Here is a 22,180-nt window from a genome sequence, read left to right as displayed (position 1 = left end):
GCCGCGGCCCTTTACCGCAGGCGGGGCTGCTTCGCCGGGCAGAGGGGAAGGGGCAGGTTCGGAGCGGGAGGCTGTGGGTACGGCCCCCGCCCCACCGCAGCTTTACTTGACGATAGAAGCGCCTGGAAGTTCTTTCCTCCGTCTCTCTTCCGAATGGCTCTTGCCTTCTCTCCCCGCCGGTGAGGCGGAACCCCGCTAGGCACCGGGGGTGGCGAGCGGCTGAAATAACTGAATTTTCCCCGGGGTTTTTTTTCAGGCTTTCTGGGGGGGAAACTCGGCGGCGGTGAAGCTTTCCACTGGAAATATGGCCACTGAGCTCGGCAGTGGGGGAGAGCCAGGTGAGGTCTTTACGAGCGGTCGGCTTTGTGGTCTGGCCGCTTGCTCCCTATACATGGCGGGTTGGCCCGAGTGCTGCCCCGGGGCTGTTTGAAGGAGGGAGCAGAGCAGCCGAGGCCTGGATGTTGCCTCCCGGGACTTGGGGTCACTTTCTGCAGAGGGTAGAAACCTTTTTGCCTATGGTTGTAGCAAGGAAGATTTATATTCTGTAGCTCTTGTGGTGTTTGCTATAGTGAATAATGGCATCAAAACTATTTTTTAGTTAGCTGAAGACTAATAATGAAAAGCTGATAACGAGGGTAATAGCCAAAAACATATTTTTTGTGATAATATCTCTTTTCTCAAGTTGAGAAACTGCTGCATTTCCTATGCATGGCTTGCAACTAAACGGCAAAGAAGCTATCTTGCCCATTACTCATAAAACTTGCTTTAGAGACTAAAATAAATATTTTAATTATGTGTTATTTATTACAGTTTTTATCATTTTAATGTAAGCTGAACATGACTGAATCAGAGTACGCTTTAAATACTTACCAACAAAATACTGGCAAAAATTGCTCCTGCAAAGTTTATATTCCTATAAATAGAGAACGGGTTATGTGTAGTCCCAAGAATGTTGCTGTCCCTGTCACTAATTAGTGTTTCAGGAAAACTTGATAGCATGGCAGGAAGTCGGACAAGATCACAGTGCATAAAGTGCTATGGCAAAATTTCAAAATCTGCAAAATATGGAAAAATCAAAATTTCAACTGATACTAAACTTTGTATGACAGCTTTGTGTGGCGAAAGGTGAAAGATCAGTTCTTAATTCCAAGGACCTTAGTAGCAGAAAAGCTTTTCTCTGAGCCAACAGTCATCCTGACTCAAAAGCCCATATCTTTATTGAGCTTTGCATGAGTACTTACTATGCTGTGATGTAAACAAAACACGGCTTTTCAAATATTAGTATTTTGCTTTTTCATATGTAGTTAATTTGTCTGAGTGTAGCTTCTAAATTTATAAATCTTTAGGATGTAAATAGAGCTCAGACTAAGTTCACTGTGAAGTGGTAGGAGTTGCCTTTTCTGTCAAGGAGTTTAATTCTCCCTTTAAAAAACTTCATACCTTTTGAAAGGTGCCAAGAAACAAATTTCAAGTTGGCTTGTGTGCCTTCAGACCTAAGTTATTTGAGGCCTACATGGTCTGCTGTATGGATTGATGTTTCTTTTGTTTCATGAATGTGAAATCAAAGTTCTAAAATGCTGAATGACTGAAATAGACATAAAAAGAGATTTTCTAAGTACTGTTATGTTGAATAGCGCTACTATTTTGAAGTATCAGCAGCCAACCCTACAAATAATAATTCCTCCATTCAATTACCTATTTTTGTGATAATAGAACTTTTATCAGAATGTATTTAACGGTTCACTGTTGAAGGTGAGTACATCTGTAAAGGGGTGTTTAAGATATGTCCTCTTCTGCACCTATCGCATCTCATGCTTGCAGACTGCTTTGGCTGGTGAGGGCAGCTCCTTTCCTCTTCATGTTCCTTGGCATCCTTTTACTGTTACAGCCTTTCTGTCCCCTCTGTCTTTTTCCTATATCCTCCTTTAGAATATTAGAACCAGAAAAAGAACCAAGAAAAATACGCAAGAAGTTGTTTTAAATTGAAATGTATGCATTACCTTCCTGATGTCTTTTCCTCTTTACCCATTTCAGTTACATAGGTGTCACTCAGATTCTTATAAAATAGAATAGAACATTTCAGTTGGAAGAGACCCACAACAACCGTCTAGTCCAACTGCCTGACCACTTCAGCACTGACCAAAACTTAAGGCATGTTCTTAAGGGCATTGTCCAAATTCCTCTTCAATGCTGATGAGCCTGGGGCATTGACTGCCTCTCTAGGAAGCCTGTTCCAGTGTTTGACCATGCTCTTGGGAAAGAAAAGCTTCCTAATGTCCAATCTGAACATCCCCTGGCGCAGCTTTGAACTGTTCCAGTGCGTCCTGTCACTGGATACCAGGGAGAAGAGCTCAGCACCTCCTTCTCCACATCCCCTCTGGAAGCTGTAGAGAGCAACAAGGTCACCCCTCAGCCTCCTTCTCTCCAAATTAGACAAACCCAGTGTCTTTTAGCTGCTCCTCATAGGACATTCCTTCCAGCCCTTTCACCAGCTTTGTTGCCCTCCTCTGGACACTACCTTAAACTGTGGGGCCCAGAGCTGCACACAGTATTCAAGGTGAAGCCACGCCAACGCTGAATACAGCAGGATAAACACCTGTTTTGGCTGGCTGGTTATACTATGGTTTCGTTAGATCAAAGAACACTCCATGAACTAGTGGAAAGAGCTGTTATGACTCCCTTCCAACCTTCTTCTGGTTTTTTCATTTGTAGTAAAAGTAGTCTCTGAAATCCTAATAGCCAAAGTTAGATGAGTAAGGAAGAGTGATGCCTTAGTTGATGTTCCCAACTCAGTGATATCTCATTACTCATTATGCTTTGCTGCTTTCAGGGGAAAAAAAAAAAAAACATACTGACAGACTGCATTTTTTGTTCTTCTTTGGGTTTCTTCTGGATATATTTGAGTGCTCAGATCCATTTATTAGTGAAGCTCTTGACCTAAGTTTGCTGGAAGTTTATTGAGAACTGCAGGGTTGAGTTCCCAAGAACATGTTAATTGTCAAACATCTAGCTCATTGAATACACAGTGTCATTTGTTGCACCGAGACCTCATGAATCATTAAGATGTGTATGTGTCTGTAGGTTTTCTAGGCAGAAACTTCATTTTTTACATTTTCTAAAATAAAAGAGAAGGAATATGAAAGAAATTGAATTCATTATTACTACACAGTCTTTGTAGGCTTTTTCAAGTCCTATTTTCATTAAAACAATTGTGCTAAATAGAATTTTGTGAAGCATGTTGTATGCCTTCAAAGCACTACACGGTTAAACATATTTCTGACTGTCAGTTATGGCCCATGTTGTAGCTGTGATTTTCAAACTTTGTATTTTTCAGATCAGAGGCTAAATATGGCACTTGGACGGTATGAAACAGATGAGATTTTGAGAGTTACTGCTGAGCAGGTATGTGAACTCGGGCATGGAAGTAGTAAGAATTTCTGTGATGAGGTTTTGCAACAAACGTCTTTGCATACATAGGGCACAGCCCACTTCAGTGTGGCCTTTCTTTGGGTCCATCACACAACTCTAGAGTTGCTTGTTGTTTTTCCAGGCCGTAACAGCAGAATAAAACTGTCATGACAGTGAACTCTGATATTTTTGGTGCATTTTCAAAAGTTTGTCATATGCAGGAGAACATACCTGAAAGAATAACTTTATTTCTACTTTAGCAGACTCTTTCACTTCTATAGACTTCTCTTTCCTAAGAAATTACTCTCATGTTGAGCTAAATTTTTGTGCTGGGTACCATAAGCCTGTCTGAAAGTCTGTGGAGAAGCTAGGGCATCAGCACTTTCCAGATGCTGAGATGCATGGAAATGAACTTAACACTTACTCAAACTGAAGATCGCTCTTTTAAGAGCGAGATCAATCCTCCTCAGATGCAATTATGCTTTATATCAGAGCATCTCCAGGAAAAAAAAGAAGATAATTTTTTTTTCAAATTGGGCCAGCACTGAAGGATTTTTTAATATAAACCTGGAAGTGATCCTGTGGGGTATTGTGTATGATTACAGTACAGGCACAACAACAGCTTTGTGTTGCATATAAAAATTGAAAACTAAATACAGTCATGTGCAAGTACTAATACATAAAATATACCATTACAGAAAAATGCCCCTGGTGGTGATGGCATATCAGGATCCAGGATGATGGACCAAAGGTAACTGTTTCCTTGTGATAAGTGAGAATACTACAAAGTATTCAAAATAAATTGTCATGTGCTTTTAAAAGTGTAAATGTCCAGGTGAACCTGGTCTTATGTACACATGTTCACAGCTCTGAGAACTTGTGAATGGAGTCTGTAAAAAGTGTTCCTGTAGCAGTTGTTTTTAGATACTATTCTGCTTATTCAATAAATTAAATAGATCATTTTTCTTCTACAACCTGTAAAATAAAGGGTGAAAGATGAATGAAGGAATTCTCTAGTCTAAATAAGATAATAAACAAAAGTGAAGGTAAGATTGTACTGATCTAGGTAACACAGGTAACTGCTGTCTGTTGAGGTCAGGTGGATGTTTTTAAAAATGCTTATTTGACAATCTTCAACTAACAGTTGCCTAGGAGTAAATTGTTTAATAATCATTGTTGTTTCCTATTATAAAAATAACCTATCCTTTCTTGTTAGCTTTTAAGGCATTATTGGTCTAGACTAATACAGAATTTTCAGAAAATTACTATCAATTACAAAAATATTAGGAAGAAAAAAAGTATGTAAGTAGAATTGCATTATTTTACGTTGTCTTATAGGCCACTTTACTGTTGTATGTGAAAGCACTAACAAAGTCTAGTCTTTAATCGTTTGAGATTCTATGTATGAAATACTGATGTAGTATTAATGCTCATTTATAATGTCTCATGTTCTAGTTCTGTTATACAGGAAATCTGTTAATGATCGTACTTTAAAAGTAGTAATTAAGTTTGTTCATTTGATTCTGGTGAATGTCGAGCTTGGAAATCAAGAAGAGTGACTGTTTTGTTCTGTTCTCTAAGACTTCTTTAAAACTAGTTAATCATCAGAACAATGTTTCAGCATTTACAGAATTTATCTAAGCATGTTTTTAAACTTTTTAGCTTGTCATCTCTAATCACAGAGTATGATAAACACTTGGAAGAAATGAGAGAACAGCTGCAGCTTTATCAGGTATGGATGTTCCTAACATTTCAGACTCTATATTCTTAGTATTTTATAGTATTAACATCTAGGCCATTAGTTTTTGTCAAGAAAGGAAAGTATGCCTGCACCATGCTTCACAAACTTGCTGGACTGCAGTTTGCCTCAAATGGATGAACAGAGATCTTCCTATGAAAAGCTTGGGATATTGTCCAAATTGCACAGATTACTGTGTGCTTGGAGAAGTAGTGTTGTGAAATGAAACGTGCATGCTTTATTTCTGTAGGTGTTCTGATACGGTTGCAGGTATTTTTCTAGGTGACATTCAGGTGAGGCAGCTGTTTCCCTCTTTCCTTACACGTCTGATCCAGCTCAGTCCTGCAAGTGTAGATACACCTAGCCTTCTTCATTCTTAATAATTCTTCTGATTCAAATAATTCTTTAAATGTTTATTATCGTGGAGGCTGAGGGGGAAGGGGACTGCCCTTCTTTCAACCACAGAAAAATGAAACTTTTAAATGCTGCATGTGATCACTAAAAAGCGAAGTGATATGTTTAATAATTAAAACTTGTGGCATACAGAAAGCAATTTTTACTTGTGATCTACATGCAGAAGGGATACTCTGGTTTTGGTTTAATGCACTTGTTTGATCTGGCCATCATAAAGATGCTGCAAATACAGTCTTCAAGCTTGGCCAGTTTCAGAAGGCTGTAGAGGCACTATGGAATTGTTGCAATCTTAGGTAACAAAACAGTCCATTTGGCTCATGTAACTGTAGTTTCTCCTCATTTAATTCCTAAACTCATTTCTCAAGTGCTTACTGCATAAAAGATGAGGGTTATCCACTGTATCCCTAAAAGAACTTGAATTAATTAAGACCTAATGTAAGAGATACAAGAATTCCAAAAGGTAAGTTTAATGCTTATAACTTCTGAATGCTTAGGTATAACAGGACTTGGCAGCTGTGAAGTGGCATCCTGTGACTTTCCTTAAAAAAGAAAACTACTTTCATTTACTGCATTATGCTGAATTAAATTGTCCATCTTGCACAGTATCAGTCAGAATTAAAAGCTGAAAGAATTACCAAAGTTTGTGTCACTTAAATGAGTGTTTACTCTTGCATGTTTTTGTTAGGCACAAATGAGTGAGATGAGACTGAAATTTGAACAAGTCACCAAGGAAAATGAAAGGTAAGTAATTGCACTGCTTGGTTTCTACTGCTGTTTCTCTTGATTTCTAAACCTTAAAAAACATTGTTCTAGGACCTTGAAATCTTCTGAGTCTGCTTAATAGTTGAAGATTTCATACTCATGAGCTTAATGTTAACAGTTTAAGTGCTTCATCTAGATTATAGCACCAGGTTTAGGAGATTTAACCAGATCTCTAATAAAAGAATTAGACATTAAACTATTTCAAACTGTTTATTGTGTTTATAGAACATAACTTAATAGATTTAAATATGACTTAGAAGTAAATAGTATGTATAGATTGAAGATATGGTATACTTCAGTTATTTAAAAAAAATCTGTTAAACTTCGCTGAACTTAGTTCTTTGAATTTCAGGCTGCATGCAGAGTTGAAAGAGACTCTTGAAAAGCAACTGGAGGCTCTTCCTTTCATGCCTCTGGGAACTGATATGCCTGCAGATGAAGGCATAGTAAGAAACCTTCAAGAACAACTGCAACTGTCAAATCAAGTGTGTGAGATAAAACATTTGTTTTATTTCTCTGGTTGTGCCTTGGCAGATTAGGGGAAGCTGTTTTATTTCTGGGCTCAGAGTTCATTTGTTCAGAGTTTCTTGACACTATTTTGAGGTACTCGTGACTTTCTGTAGCTAAAGAAACAAGTACTTATACATTCAACTTAAAGACCTGAAGGAACTTCCCTGCTAGAGTTGTATCATCAGTGTTTAACATCAATTTATGCCTGTAATTTTACCTAGTTGACTTGATCTTTGTATTGATTTCGTGACCAGGAAATGAATGAAATACTTTGTTCAATTCCATTTTTTGTGGTAGCTTGTCATTTTAATCAGGAACATTGTAATGTGATACGAGGAGGCAAGTATATGTGGGATATAGAAAATAGTATTTAAATCTGAAAAGATAAGCAAAATTTTTTGAGCTTATTACAACGATGTACCAGTTCTGTTGCATATGACTGAGTTGAAGTTAAATTGACAGCTGAATTTTGGTATTTGAATATTATGCATACTGTAGGCCTACAGTAAATACCTGTAAAAGTTTGAGCTAAAAAAAAAAAATCTGGAAAACTCAGCTCACTTGTAGGTGGAATTTGAACTTGTAAGCACCTGTTTTTCTGTGTCTTAATTTGGTATTTTGTCTGTAGTCATAATGTGTGCAGAGAAAAGTGCAGGAAATGGCATTTCTTCAAAACAGAAGTTAAGACCTCTCTTTTTAGAGAATGATAGATGAAGGTAAATGTGCTATAATAGAATATTTTATACAAACCATTGTTCTGTGACTTAGGAAAAAGACCAAGCAATAGAGCTCTGGCAGACTGTATTACAGGAGCATGATCGACTCCAGCAGCAGTACCAAGAACGCATGACTGAAACGCAGATTCACGTGGCTGAAAGGCAAAAGCAGAAAGTAATTTTCATTTATATTTTTGTTAATTTTGGAATGTCTTTCTATACTGTAGAGATTCTGGGTCTGTGTGTAGTCACACTGAAGGCAGGGGGGGCAGGGGGTGTTCTACCAGTACTGTTAATTATTTTCCATAATAGTCATCTAAAGTTGAGTGGTCAGATGTGGTCACTGATTCATCAGCTAAATGCACTGTTACGATTGGAAAAATGCTTTGTTTCATATATATGGGTAGGAGCTTGGGGAATGCACTGAGTCTGAGTCTTAGCACATAGATCTGTATATGTGCACAAGACAGGCATGTATGAATGAATAATCTTATCTTTGAACTTTGTGGTTGGAAATTTTCAGTAGAGTTCAACATCTGAAAAATCTGCTAAAGATTTCTGAATTATAAAGTGGAGGTCTTTCACGTTTTCTCCTGTTTGAATCTTGAATTTTTTGTCTGTAAGATCACGGTGGGATAGTGGAAAAAGTACTCTCCATTTCCTGTTGTCATTCAGTAAAGAAGCATGTGTAAACAGATGAAAAATCAAGTTCACCACTGTGTAGCAGTATGCTTCTCTTCTGCTGTTTCTGGGGAGGGCCTTTCAGGATATCTTAGTTCAGAAAAGAAGCTGTTTTGCTCTGATGAGCTATATAAAGATGCCGTCTCTGAAGAACTAATAGAAACTTCATGCCTGTATGTACCTTGCTACAGGTATTTCTAGGTCTGTAAAGACATGCTACAAAACATTTTAACATTTGCTTTCCTTTTTCAAGTACACTAGACTTGTGGGCACAGTTACAGCTCACATATATAACAAATTTTTTTTACTGATATTTTTTTTTTCCTGTTGTGGTATTAAGTCCACATCAGCAATACGCTGTTTTCTGAGAAACAGGAAAAATACCTGTACAGCTATTGTGCTCTGCCAAGCTTCATAATTATTTCAAGACGTAGTTACGAGGACTCTCCTACCTATGTGTAGTTCCAACTTTTTGCTCTTGTTCCTTGTGTTAGTTTATTTCTTGTATTACGTTGTCAGTTACTGGTAATATACATGTATGTTAGTGTAATTGGTACTAATTGGAGGGTTCAGGGCTGTCAGATTCCTCTTTTCATTAGTAACTAAACTCTGGGTGGATTTTAATGTCATTGTAGCAAGAATGAGGTTGAGCTGTCTTGTATTCATAAATGCTACTGGTCTCGCACAGAAAAAGGCTTTTCAGTTATTTTTTTTTATTTTAGGTTTTGCTTTTAATAGATGAGCACAAACTAGCTGTCAGAGCTAAACAGAAATAGGTAAGACCAACTAGAATTAGAATTGACAGAAAGCAAAGATGAGAGAGGATATTGTTGTAAGTGTTGGACATAGTAAATAAGGGAGTTGTTGGAATAGGTTTCTGGCATATACTTGGCCTTGAGAATTTTAGATAAGCACAGCACCATTAGTAGTATTCCAGCTCAGGGACTTGAGTCCTCTCGGTGCTCTGTAGACACTTGGCATGCTGCAGATGATTCTTCTGCATTACGCTAGTTTTCCTAGGAAGACAGAGTTCATGTTCAGGGACTCGAGTTTAATCCAACAATTTTTTGTATGGACACAAGACATCCTGTATGGCGAAGAGCAAATTAAGCGTGTCCATACAGGCATTTTTTAATTAACGGGTACATGTCTGCTACTGTGCTTAGCAGAAATGCTTATAGTAGCATCATAGTCTGTGTGGCTCTTTTAAAGGCACTACTCATGTATGCTTTCATATTTTGATAGTAAGTGTGTATGAGTTTTGGAAGGAGGCAATTTGTAACTCAGTGAAATTCAGATACATTTTTCAGTGGTGAATCTAATTTTCCAGATTACTAGGTCAACAGCTAAAGGCAATCTAATTAAAATCTACAAAGGCATATTGTATTTCCTGCAGCATGTATAAATTTGTTTTAAAATGTTTTCAGTTGACTATGAAACTCTGTAATTATACACTCTTTATGATGATAATGATTATAAGAAGCTCTGAATTCTCTTTTTAGGATCAACTGACTGGCTTTCAACAGTTGACTCGGCAACTGCATATAGCCAATGAGAAAATAGAGTTGGTAAGTAAAACCTTCTGAACGGTGACCCAGTAAATTATTTTTTTCCTACTAGAACTTCAAATTATAAAAGAAAAGCATGAAGTCCTTCATACGTATCTGGTTGAAAGAGAAGTTATGCCACTCAGATTTGCAAACTTTTCTAGTGACCAGTCCAAAAATCAAGTAGTAATGGCTTTTTTCCTGAACTCCAAACACCAGGTCAGGATGGTTGAGAGGTTAGCTCTTAATATTTTGTGAGCTCTTTCTTCAAGACGTCAGTGGTCAACTTACACTTAAATTTTAGTGTGTGGTGAGTGTACATCAGTCACACATTCAAAACCATCTTCACAAAGGGAAAATTTATTTAAACGATGACTTTGATACAGACTAGCTCTGCCACGTGTTTATCAATTCCTAGTTTGGTGCCGCTGGCTTCAGCGTCTGTTGTTGACCTTTTCAGGGATTTTTTCTGAGCTCGAATCATCTTCTAGTGCTTCATCCATATCCTTAGATTGTGAGACTTCCTAGTCTCTAAGCTTTAACCTAGGACTTCCAGGACTGACAGGCTTTTTTAATACCGTAGAAAAATCAAGGTGAAAGACTTGGGGAAGTTTCTGGCTGAGCAGCTTTTTCTCTGAAAGACATGATTCCTGTGTGATTTTTTGATTTATTTGTCTTGGATACTGGCAGTGCAAGAAGACTCCTGACCTACTCTAGGCAGTCTGCTCTCTTCTGTCTTTATCACTGGAACCTTTTTTCCTTGCATCTGACCTCTTGTTAAAATATAAGCCTGTTTCTTTGGTATGGAGTATTGTAGGTATGAAGGAGAGATTACTACATTCTTTGTCACGGTGCCTCTGTTATTGAAAACTTCTATATTACCATCTTTTGCCTTTCCCAGCTTTTTCTGTGCCGTTCAAAGCAAGTCAAGTCTTCAAATATTCTTTGGCGATGCTTTTAAGATGTCTAATCATTCTTTTTGCTCACCTTTAAATTCTTTCCAGTTGTGCCATCATTCTTGAACTGTGGTGCTGGAAACAGTACAATTCTTGAATCGAACCCTTACCAATGTTGAGTAGTATGTTGCAGATTACTACAGGATTGTATCCTGCAAGCAGTTGTCCCATTTACAAGCTATTTAGTTAGTATTGATAAAAGCAAAATAACACACTTGGAGAGGAACTTTTGCCTTGTGTAGTCGGTGATGGTCTCAAAACTAGCTATTCTCTAAAACCAGATACCTCAGAGTTACTGGGGAATTGCTGTCTGAAAACAATCTCAAGCAAATATGATGATGAGCTTTTAAAGCAGTTTTGCGGAGGATTTGGAAGTTACAGACTGTTTGTGCTGTTAAAAGCAAATCAGTTATAGGTACCTCAAAAAAAATAGAATCACTGAACACTTAAAATCATAAAATTGGAAAGAGATTATGTGCATAGGAGTGAAATATATGAACTCTTTGAAAGATATAAACCAGACCATGTTAAGGTAATTAATTTGTTTGCGTTTTCCAAAAAACATTTGGCAAGGTCTGTTACCAAAGGCATGAAGATGTCATGGGATGAAGAAGCATGCCCTTTCTTGAACTAACAAACTGAAAAATAGGAAGTGTAGAGACAGTAATTAGTGAGGCTTTTTATTATGGTGTAACAGCTGTGTTTCTTAGATGTGCTCAGTTGTTCAGCATATTTATAAATGTTCTGGAAATGACATTCAGTATTGAGGCAACAGTGTTCACTACTGATATTAAACTATTTAGGGTCCTGAAAACTGAAGTAAACTGCAGAAATTTGCAGAAAGATCTCACGATGTTGAATATGTGAGTGAATTTTATCTGACATTTCAGTGGTATGAATAAAAGCAAAATAATGGATGTGGGCAAGGGGGGGGTTGCGCTTTGGGTACTCTGTGATGGTCTTGAAATTAACTGTTACCACTCAGGTATTTTAGAAGTAGGAAGTGTCTGAAACCAATTCTTAGCAACAGTCAAAAAACCAAGAATAGTCTCCAACTATTAGGAGAAGGGGAAAAGGAATATATTGAGCTTAAGTCCACAGTACAGTAGCATATTGAATGCTGCCTGCAGTTGAGTTATCTCTAGTATCTCAATGTAAGGTATATGTAATATCTAGGAAAAGCTAGTAGGATAACAAAAATATGAAATGATTCTCAAATGAGAAGACAGTTGAAGGAGAACACCACCTCCAGCATTATGGCTGGCATAGGAAAAAATGAAGGAGGAGCAATTTATCATTCTTTCTTTTCTCTCAAAAACAGGGATTCTTTCCAGCAATATGTGATCCACTGTGGTACTCATTGTCACAAGGTATTCTAGAGACCTAAACTAGATGGGAACGCAGATGATAGGTCTGAGCTATTACAGTTCTAGTCTCAGGAGGTTATTATACTACCAAAATATGGGGAAAGAAAGGGAGGATTAGATAAAATCTCTCTGTGTTTGCCTTTCTAAAATACTGTACCTAAACTGCGGCACTTGGAAACTGGCCACAGTTTTAAATAGACCATGTTGGCTATTTTTATGGTGTTACATTCTGTAGAAATAACAATTCTGAGTATATAACATTTTCAATACAATAAGGAGCATGTTACAAATATCTCTTTATTTTGCAGAGCAATCAACAGTTTCTGAAAACTGTAACAGAACAGAATGTGGAACTAGAGCAGCTACGAAAACAACTGAGGTATAAACCAGGCAATTTAAAAAAATTATTAAATATCTTTTCTATAGCTTTTTCTAACCTGCTGCTGTATCATGGGTCTTGTTTGTACTGCAAACTGACTTGCTGTTTATAGTTACAAGGGCTTCAGTTAAAGCCTCTTAAGTTGGTTAGAAACATGTGCATTGTTAGTGTTAGGGTAGCATGTTTCCAGTTAGTTTTGTTTGGTTTAGCTGTTTCCTGAAATAGTCAACATTTGACCTCCGATTTAAAAGGAACAAAGTGTCAGTATCACAGCCAAATTGACTCTCGAGGTAGGTTTTCATTAGAATGCAGTTTGCTCAAACTCCATTTACATAATTACTCATTACAGTTCTGAAATTTGAATGTGCACAGTAGTTTCAAGTTTTAATGTTTTTAATAAAATTTCCATTCCCTGGTTCTAAATAAAGAGCTCTAAACCATAGTCTCTTTGGAAGTTAGAGGTAAGAGAAGCATTAATTATATTCCTGAAGTATACCAAGGAAAATGAGAAAAATACCTGCGACACAATTTCATGATTATTTGTATTTACAGCCAAAGTCTGGTCAATGCCAGTTTACTGTATCTGTTAACTCTTTTAATTAGTGATGGTTGAGGTCAAACTAAAATTTAATTGCGGTAAACAGTTGATTTGTGGACTGACAATAAAAAGAAAATGTATTCATTATCAACCAGTGATTTACTTTTTTTTAGCATTACCTAAAGCTTTAAATAAGCTTTTTGGAAAATAAACTTTTAAGTTTATGAGCTTAAAATTTATAATTTACTTAAATTTTGGTTTAATTATTAAATTTTATTTTTATTTTACTTGCTGTAATTTCCTTTGATACTATGATTAAAATATTTACTATGGGTGGACTGCTATGATGTTTTGTTCATTTTATCTTTTGATTTTAAAGAATGTCACCCCAAAAATGGTAAAAATAATTGCCATTTTTATGTAAACAGTTAAAAGATGGCTCTGGGTTTGTGCATGCACATGTGTTCATGCACTCAACTTTGTATGCATCTTTTGGAGGTAATGCTGGTATTTAGAAACCTATGTTGGCTGAACACATGCTGGTACTGATTTTATCCCTCCAAGAAGGAATGGCAGCATCAGACATTCCCTCTCCTCTCTTCCAAACCCATGCAAAATACTACATAAAGAGCAGTTGGTATCTGTTGTAACGCTAAGTGCCTATCAGTGTAAAGATGGGTATTACAGAAATTTCCACATCTGTTTAATGAGTCTAGTTGTACTATTCGTAGATACTAAAATTACTGTGTCACAACACCCACAGTAAAAGATACAGGTTTAGTGTTGAATATTGGTCATTGTTGAATATTTATTAACCAATTTAAAAATTGGTCTTTTTCAGAATTGATTGTATCTAAACTTTCTTGCCCTTAGAGCAATGAAAATTAGCTGCTTCTACTATTAAGCTTTCACTCCCTGCTTGGTACGTTATGGTTTACTTACTAGAAGAATTTTATTTGTTTTAAACAATGTTTATTTTTACATTTGCTTTGTGCAATAAACTTAGGACCAGAACCTGCTTACAAATGACAAGTCACCTCAATCACTGAAGAAGTGTTTCTGAGGGGGGCTTGTTAACACTTCTCATTTTTATTAGCCAAGATTTTTCTGTGGAAAAACTTATTTTCAAAAATAGTGCGTTTTGGAGAAGGAAAGTGTTGTGACAAGCGATCAAAGATTAAGGTGGTATTCAGGGTATTTGCTAAAATAAAGTATTTCCAAATGCAGTCATCACTTGCAATTTGCTTGTGCATGCTATTATTTCATTCCTAAAAGGGAAAGAACAGCACTTCATATCCCTACTTTTTTGGAATTTCTTTCCTTGCTGAGGTTATTAGTATTGACATGCTTACATTGACTCATGTAATAAGTGAGTATGAAAGCAATTAGCATTAACTGAACCTATTTTAGACATTGAATAAATGCCATCAACATTCTGTTTACTACTGCATTTCTAACACTATCAGTGGCTTTCATTAAAAAAACAACCAAAAAAACCCCCAAAAACTTAAAAGAATTCAGATTGTGGTTGAGCAGCCAGTTGAGTATTTTTTTTCAAAATTACAAATGTCATGATTTCCTTTGGTCTCTCCTTTATTTCTTTTTTTGAAAAGGAAAATCCTTTTTAAGGCTTGATCCTTGGAGTTACATGAAATTCTTCAGTGATACCACTTTGATCAAATAATTTAGAACATGGCATGACAACCACAATGGCCAAACTTCTGGATTCATAGCCATGCGTACACACAAGGATCTGTATAATTGTCTATATGACAATAAGCATGGATAGTAGAAAGCAAGTGCATGTTTTCTGCTTAAACTACTGCTTCAGGAGGAAGATACATTAAAAGGTAGAAGTCCTGGAACTGGCTGGAAAGGTAGTAGATAATCTTACTCGTACATGCCCAAATATATGTGCATATTTTTTATTTTTTGCTGTTTTATAAATAGTGAGATTGAGTGAATTCAAACTTCCATCTATGTATCCACAGGGCTGGAGTAGTCATCTTCCTTCTTGTTTCAGAACACTAGATTTCTGATTTAGTATGTTCTAACTGGGCAAGACTACTCAGTCTACAACAGATGTGGCTTAAGTCAATCAAAGCAGTAACTGCATGCCATTAATCAACAAATGGACAATCAGTGGCCTATACATTAATGATCAATATTAATAATAGAACAGATAAACCATGATGCTAGGCATTTGCAATATAGTAATAAACACAAATCTATAAACAGGCTTCTGTAATCAATCCCATGAAGTACTAATCTCACACACTGTTGCTTGCTTGCTCTTACATAGGTACACACACCCTGTCCCACAGGAAGCATAGATTAAAAGTATGTGCACAGATACTCCCTTTTTGGGGAAGTACGTGTTTCCCCCATCTGCACCCCCCTCGTGCTGGAGCTTTACATGTACCTGTGCTGCTTCCTGAAGTCTGCTAGTTGTGCCCTGCTGAGAAAGCACCCCATGAGTTCCCACACACCTGTTATGTTGGTCCCCATTCATTCCACCTGTGCTGTTGGCTTGGTGGAGGCTACTCCTGGGGTGTGGTGGGGCAGCTGCTCCCAGGCATACGGGAAGGTGGCAGTGCCCATGGGGCAACTCCTGATAGGGTCAAACGCAGCTTTGCTGCTGGGCTGTCACTCTAAGCTCTGTCACCCACAATCACAAGTTTTCATGTTTCCTTTCAAGCTGTCGTCTTCACAGAAATCTCTTTGTAACTGTTAAATCTGGCTGGCAATGATCGTGAGTGACCTTTGTCATTGTTACTCTCCTATAGTGTTCTCAGTTTTGGGCAAAGAGTCTCTCAGAGGAATTTTGCATCTCTAATTATGGGCACTGATTACACTCATGTTCTTCTCAGATCAGCTAAAAATTACTGCAACCCTGTGACAGCAGCTCTTTGTAGCTCTAAAGCAAGTGCTGCAGTGATTCTCGAGTCTGGAATCTTTTCACCAGTTGTCTCTCTAACATGAAGTTACATAGATATAGTTTGCATGGATCATATCGCATATATTGCGCACAATTCTAATCGTTTTGGATGTTTGTAATAGATTTACATTGATTTATGGTGATAGAGTAACAAGTTTAGAGAAGAGAAGTAGATTTAAAAAACCAACTTGTGTATAAGAGAATTTAGGTTTGATTTAGGTTTGTATGGCCTAGATTGAGTGTAATTTTGGAGCTTTTGATATTGCTAAGCTTATAAATATTGATAAATTTTAAGTATTTTAAGATTAATATATAGCAAAGTGTACAATCTGATACATGTATCCATCAAGCACTTCAAACACACTCCTGACACATTGTCGTCCTGTATCTCTAGTGTGCATGCCTAAAAGAAGACTGATAGATTAAGTTTGGCAAGTAATCTGGGAAAAAGAAGACAAAATTAAGAGTTCTGCTGGAAGTTCTTTTCAGGTCGATAGCAGCTTTTTTTCTTTAGGTCAGAAGCTGACCCTAACCAAAATAAAAAATTTAAATTTGGGCAAAAACTCCTTAAGAAGTGTTTGAGAGCTGAGTTATTGCTTCTTATCAATGTTGACATAAACTCAATATAAAATGTACAGTTACACTGTACGATTTACATATTATTTATGTACTATTATGCTAGGTATTAAAGGGTCATGAGACAATGTAATATTTGATGTATTTCTGTACAGAACTGAGGTTTGAACAGATTTCACTTTTATGCTAGAATTTTTATTAAAATGTTTATTAGTGCTTTAGTGTTTCAAACCTCTGTTGTGTACAATTAATCATTTAGTTCATTGTATTACTGTTCCCTTGAATTAACTACTAGTGGCCATCTCTGGAGGGGGGATGCCTAACAGTTGGTGATCAAATGGGTTTCTCCGGTGATGTGAACTGTTGAGTTTAGCTGCAAGTATTAAAAATGTTTTAATCTATATGCTAATGAAATATTTTTAAAAGATCTGTAGATAAAGCATATCAACTAAGAAACTTGGCATGGCTAGGTCCTGTATCTACATTTCAGAATCTTAAAGCTTTTAAACAGAGATGACTTGCCAAGATTATAGTAAAGATATATTGCACAATGAAGAACAAAAGCTGCATCTTTAGAATCAATTTGTTCCCTGTTAAATACACACCTCTGAATTTGATGTGAATCTGAATTTGGTCATTAAAATGCATTTTTAATACTTAAGCTGTTCTGAGTTTTATAACCTCTTCATATTTTTCTTATTTTTCGCTGCTTATACTGGGTTTTGAGGTTCTGGTTTGTTTTCTTTTACACCACATTTTAAATATTTTGGGGGAAGCAACTTAATGTCCTCATAAATTTAACAGTACTTTTTGTAGGAGAAAGGCGCATGATTCAGTTGGAGTAAGGTCAAAGGTTTGGACCTGCAATGAGGACTGTGTGTCTGGGAATAATGTTTTTATCATTGTTTTTGCTTTATAAAGAAATTCTAACAAAATCAGCTTTTCTGATTAAGCTGAAATTAAGTATTTGCTGTAGAATTGCTGGGATTGTGTATGTTTTGCTTCAGATTTTCATACAGATATAACATGTTCTTGTCTTTTACGCCATTAGATAAAAATTACTATTTCTATAAGGATTTTTTGCTTGAAGTTGAGTCTTAAAAGTATTAAATATTTTCTAGCTTCTTTCCTGGCTATTAGTGCTCCAGTTTGCATTAGCTTGTCTACTGTTTGCTCTTTTTTAACCTTATCATACATTCAGTCATCGGTCTTTAAATTTAGCCTAATATGCAGCCTGAATAATTGGGTTACACCCCAAGTGAAGGACTCCGTATGTCTTTCCGTTCCCAAGTCAGAGGAGGAGGGTTGCTCATTTCAGTGAGTTTTTGTGCTGAGGAGGAAGTCTGATTCATTAACTAGTCCATTTATTTTCCTTTCCTGCTTCAGCTTGTAAATCCTTTTCAGATTACAAAGCACATAAGTTAAATTCTTCAGAAGTGCTTAATGTTTTTTTTTTAATTCCCAGTCAAATTCTTTTAAATGTAAAATCGAATTCTGAGAAGTATTTCTCTATTAAGTATCTGTGGCCAATTGTATTTCATTTTTTGAATAACTTAAAGTTTTTGATTGCCTGGTCCTCCCAAATATTTAATCAACATATACACCTTGCTGTTAAGCTATCTTTAAGTAGCCATTTCCACGGGACAATTGTTTCATTAATTTGGTATTTCTCGCTCATCATGAATGTCTATGCCACATAGTAGGAGGAAGAAGGGGGAAACCTTTTCTGTCGTGTGGGAACTGTATTATGAAATCTGACTAGGAGGAAGAAGGGGGAAACCTCTTCTGTCTTGTGGGAACAGTATTATGAAATCTGACTGCCCTTCACAGCTATTTCAGCAAGGTTGTAATGGAGGCGGTTTTTTCCCCTATAGTAATTGAAATGTAATTCATAGACTGTTTTCTTTTTACAGGCAAGCCAAAATCGATGGGCGGACAGCAAATGCTAAGGTTGATGAAATGACCAGATTGACAGAGAAGCTTCAAGGCCAATTGGAGAGAAAGGTATTCTAGAGAAAGGAATAATTTTCTGTTGGAATTGAAGGGCTAGTACATTGTCTGAATGCTGATTTTAAATTAATCGCAGGTTGTTCTCTAACTTGTTTTATGTTCGTATATCTTCATTTTGTCCAGGGAAGCTCAGATGATGTCTGGATAATACATATATTCTTTCTAGGAAGAAGATGTGGTATCTGCCCAGCAAAGAGAAACAGCATCTGACAAACGCTTGCAGCAAATGCAGTCTAGTATAAAACAATTAGAAACAAGGTAAAGATAGCTCATTGGGTGTTAACAGGATACATGCAAGTGGGATAAAATACTACATTTTTTTTCAGTCGCTGGGTTTTGTGTTTCTGAGCAGTTCTGTTTTCTCAAAATACAGATATCTTATGCTTGGCTGCTCTCTTAATTTGTTCTATTCTGCAACCTTTCACAACGGCTTCTGATTTCAATGTATTTAATATGATAAAACGGACCACCTGATTTTATTGACTGTAACGGAGAAAAAATGAGGCATATATTTCTCATTCTAGTGCATAAATTCTAGTTACCTATCTCTTGTTAGCTTTAGGTGGAGTTCTAAAGAAAAACATTCACACTGAAATTTGAAAATGTTTATGTAAACTAGCTGTTTTTGAGGTGAATACAGATTTTTCTTTCTGTGTGAAATAAGATTTGGTTTTAGGTCTTAGTTCAGCAATCTTTATACAAAAAAGATAATTTAATAAAATTGTTAAAGCACACTTCTAACAATGAATGCTAGTTACAAAAGTAGTTTGAATACCTGCTAAGGAGTAGAACTTTAATTCCAGCACTATCTACTGGAAGATCTGAGACTCAATCTGTTTTTTTGCATGGATTTCTTTTTTCCCCCTTCACTCTCCAAGGATATGACACTTACCCTTGGCTGAGCACAGTGATTTTTGAGTCAAGTATCATGAACAGTTGTTGAATTATTAACATCAGTCAAATGACCTGATAGTACGAAAAATTTGTAAGTTTATTACTGAAATAATTCTGTGACTGTTCATCCTCCCTTCTTGGTCACAGCATTGTGAGTGTGATTTGCAGACTTTTTAATGTCTGTCTCTTGGGGACAGACTTTTTATCAGGGCCTGTTGCAGTAGGACAAGGGGTAATGGTTTTAAACTAAAGAGGGCAGATTTGGACTAGATCTAAGGAGGAAATTTTTCACAGTGAGGGTGGTGAAACGCTGGCCCAGGTTGCCCAGAGAGGTGGTAGATGCCCCATCCCTGGAAACAATCATGGTCAGGTTGGACGAGGCTCTGAGCAACCTGATCTAGTTGAAGACGACCCTGCTTACTGCAGGGGGCATGGACTAGATGGCCTTCTAACCCAAAGATTCTATGAAATGAAATAATTATTAGGGAACCAACCTTGTTACTATATGTGGTCAAGTACTGCCTGAGGAGTTGCACAGACTTGTGTGGCTACCTCTGCTTGATGAATTTCACTGGCCTAAGCAGTGTGGAGGCTGCTAAGTTTATTTTAGAATGTCTTAAGGAATTAGCTAGTTTTATTATTTTCTGTGGGTTTTTGGTTCTACAAAAATTGTGCTTTTGTTCTATAAAAATAGAGTGGTTGTCCTTCTTTGTATGTTTTATTACAAATATATTAGCAAGTAAAAAAGCATCTGCAGCTTGAAAAGGCAGCCCAAGTGTTGCCAAAGTACTCACTATGGATATTTAGAACCGTGCGCTTTATTGAACCAGCAGCACTTGTGGAACTTTCTGAGATTTTTTTTGAGGATACCTCTGAGGCTCTCTTGCCCTTTCTCATGCCTACCAATACTGACAATCATAATTAAACAATAAGAATTTCTGAGCTGTTGTAAAATTACCAGTGGTTTTCTTTTTCTAATAGTGTAGCTGCAACTTCATTGCCCACATCCAATTATTCCATTTCCTCCACAGAGGAAAACTTTATTCCTTCTGGGGCTGTTCTATTCTGTTTTAATATAGAACATTTTCAGTGATGTATCCCAGGATAGCAACATTCTTCTAGGGATCTTCTGAGATTAGGTATCTGAGTTAACTCCTTTAATTCTGTTTCTTTCTAACACTTGATGAATACTAAACTCAAATACTCCGTCCAAAAACAAGCAGAAAACCAAGAATGCAGTTTTGTCAATTTAGGAATAAATACTCCCTATTATTTTAGTTTGAAAGAATTAGTGTCTTAATTAAGCATCTTATTGTTAAATGAGTAAAATTACTACTGTCTTGTAGATTACGTGTTACTGCCCAAGACGCTGAACAGCTGAGAACAGAAAGAACAGGCCTGGAGAGTCAAATCAGAGAGCTTCAGACAAAGTATGCTAATCTAGAAAGGGAGAAGTACGATGCTGTTGCAAAAGTGCAGGATTGCATACAGCTTTTAGAAGAAGCTAACCTACAAAAAAGTCAGGTAAGGCGATGGATGAAGATACTTCTTAGATAATTAGAATACTTTCATCACTGACAGTTGTGAAGTGCATGATTATGTAGTCTTACAGGCATACATGCATACACAACCAAGCTTCTTTTATGTCTGTTGTACTAAGATTAGTAATGTGTACGATAGCAAACTGTGATATGACCATACATTACTTAGACTTGTCATACAGTATGAATTTCAAAGAATATGTTGAGTGCCTGGATAAAGGTGATCTAAGTGATAATACTGTACCAGAAGCTTGAATTTTCAAAAAATGTTGACAGAGTTTCTATTCAGGTACTTATAAGCAAATTGGGCTGTCAGAATAAAAAGGAAGGTCCCGTTATAGATCTATAACTTATTAATTATTAGGAAAGAAAACTAAAACTAAAGGGACTACTTTGTTATATGATGGACGTAGGTTACCAAGAGAGTGAGTTCTATGTTCAGATCTCAATTATTCAGAAGAAATCTGGAAATGTGACTGAGTAATGAGTGGGTGAAATCTGCAGTCAGGAAAAAATTGCAGAGGTGTTTATTGTCTATTGTAAAATGGCAAAAGACCCAGTGCTGTACTGGATGCTGAATTTCGTCTTATCCATTAAAAAACAGTTAAGGAGATGGTGTGGATGTCACTTAATACATTCACACAATCCGCAGTGGTACTGGATAGAAAAATAAATAGAATGTTCAGAATGAGAGTTAAAAATAAAGATGCCTTTAAACATAGTGCACCTTAATGTGCAGTTTTAATCAGACTATTTCAGGCAAGACAAAGGAGAATTAGGAAAGTGCAGGAGGAGTCAACAAAGAAAACTAGACATGTGGAGAGACTTTAAAACAATTTTTTATATACAATATATGATTAAACTGTCATCGATAATGTGTATGCCAAAAGTATAGATATGAAAATAGTCAAATTCGTGACAGGACGATCCACCAAAACTTCTTAAAGAACGGGGTCTAATCTAGCAAATCTTGACGTGTCTATTGATCAAAAAAGATAGTCACCCTGTTTTCCCAGTTCTTAACTTCCCTGAAGTATCTGGTGTTTGCCTCTTTGGGAGATAGGATACAGGGCTTGGTAAACTTTTGTCTAATACGGGCTTTTTGTGTTTCTAATGCTAAGCTTCAGTTCAAGTCAAGGTTTTAGGGATTTAATGAATTGTGTTTGCTGGCAAGACAGAACTTGAATGCACATCTGGTCACTGTA

General features: G+C 36.7%; 1 protein-coding gene across 1 annotated transcript in view; it reads left to right on the top strand.

The window, feature by feature from the left end:
* Positions 1 to 304: 304 nt before the first annotated feature.
* Positions 305 to 22,180, top strand: part of SCLT1 (sodium channel and clathrin linker 1) — a gene marked incomplete at its 5' end in the record, with an annotated part of 42,935 nt that continues 21,059 nt past the window's right edge. The window contains 12 exons of the mRNA XM_081999193.1: positions 305 to 338; positions 3,335 to 3,402; positions 4,107 to 4,159; positions 5,071 to 5,140; positions 6,246 to 6,301; positions 6,675 to 6,807; positions 7,601 to 7,723; positions 9,732 to 9,797; positions 12,408 to 12,478; positions 18,444 to 18,534; positions 18,707 to 18,798; positions 20,781 to 20,958. Coding sequence (XP_081855319.1) covers positions 305 to 338; positions 3,335 to 3,402; positions 4,107 to 4,159; positions 5,071 to 5,140; positions 6,246 to 6,301; positions 6,675 to 6,807; positions 7,601 to 7,723; positions 9,732 to 9,797; positions 12,408 to 12,478; positions 18,444 to 18,534; positions 18,707 to 18,798; positions 20,781 to 20,958 — 1,035 coding nt within the window. The remainder of the gene's footprint in view (positions 339 to 3,334; positions 3,403 to 4,106; positions 4,160 to 5,070; positions 5,141 to 6,245; positions 6,302 to 6,674; positions 6,808 to 7,600; positions 7,724 to 9,731; positions 9,798 to 12,407; positions 12,479 to 18,443; positions 18,535 to 18,706; positions 18,799 to 20,780; positions 20,959 to 22,180) is intronic.

The sequence above is a fragment of the Phaethon aethereus genome (assembly GCF_964289735.1).
Source record: "Phaethon aethereus genome assembly, chromosome: 4".
NCBI classification, from domain to species: Eukaryota; Metazoa; Chordata; class Aves; order Phaethontiformes; family Phaethontidae; genus Phaethon; species Phaethon aethereus.
Note: the sequence above shows the minus strand (reverse complement) of the source record. Positions and strands in the feature narration are given on the sequence as shown.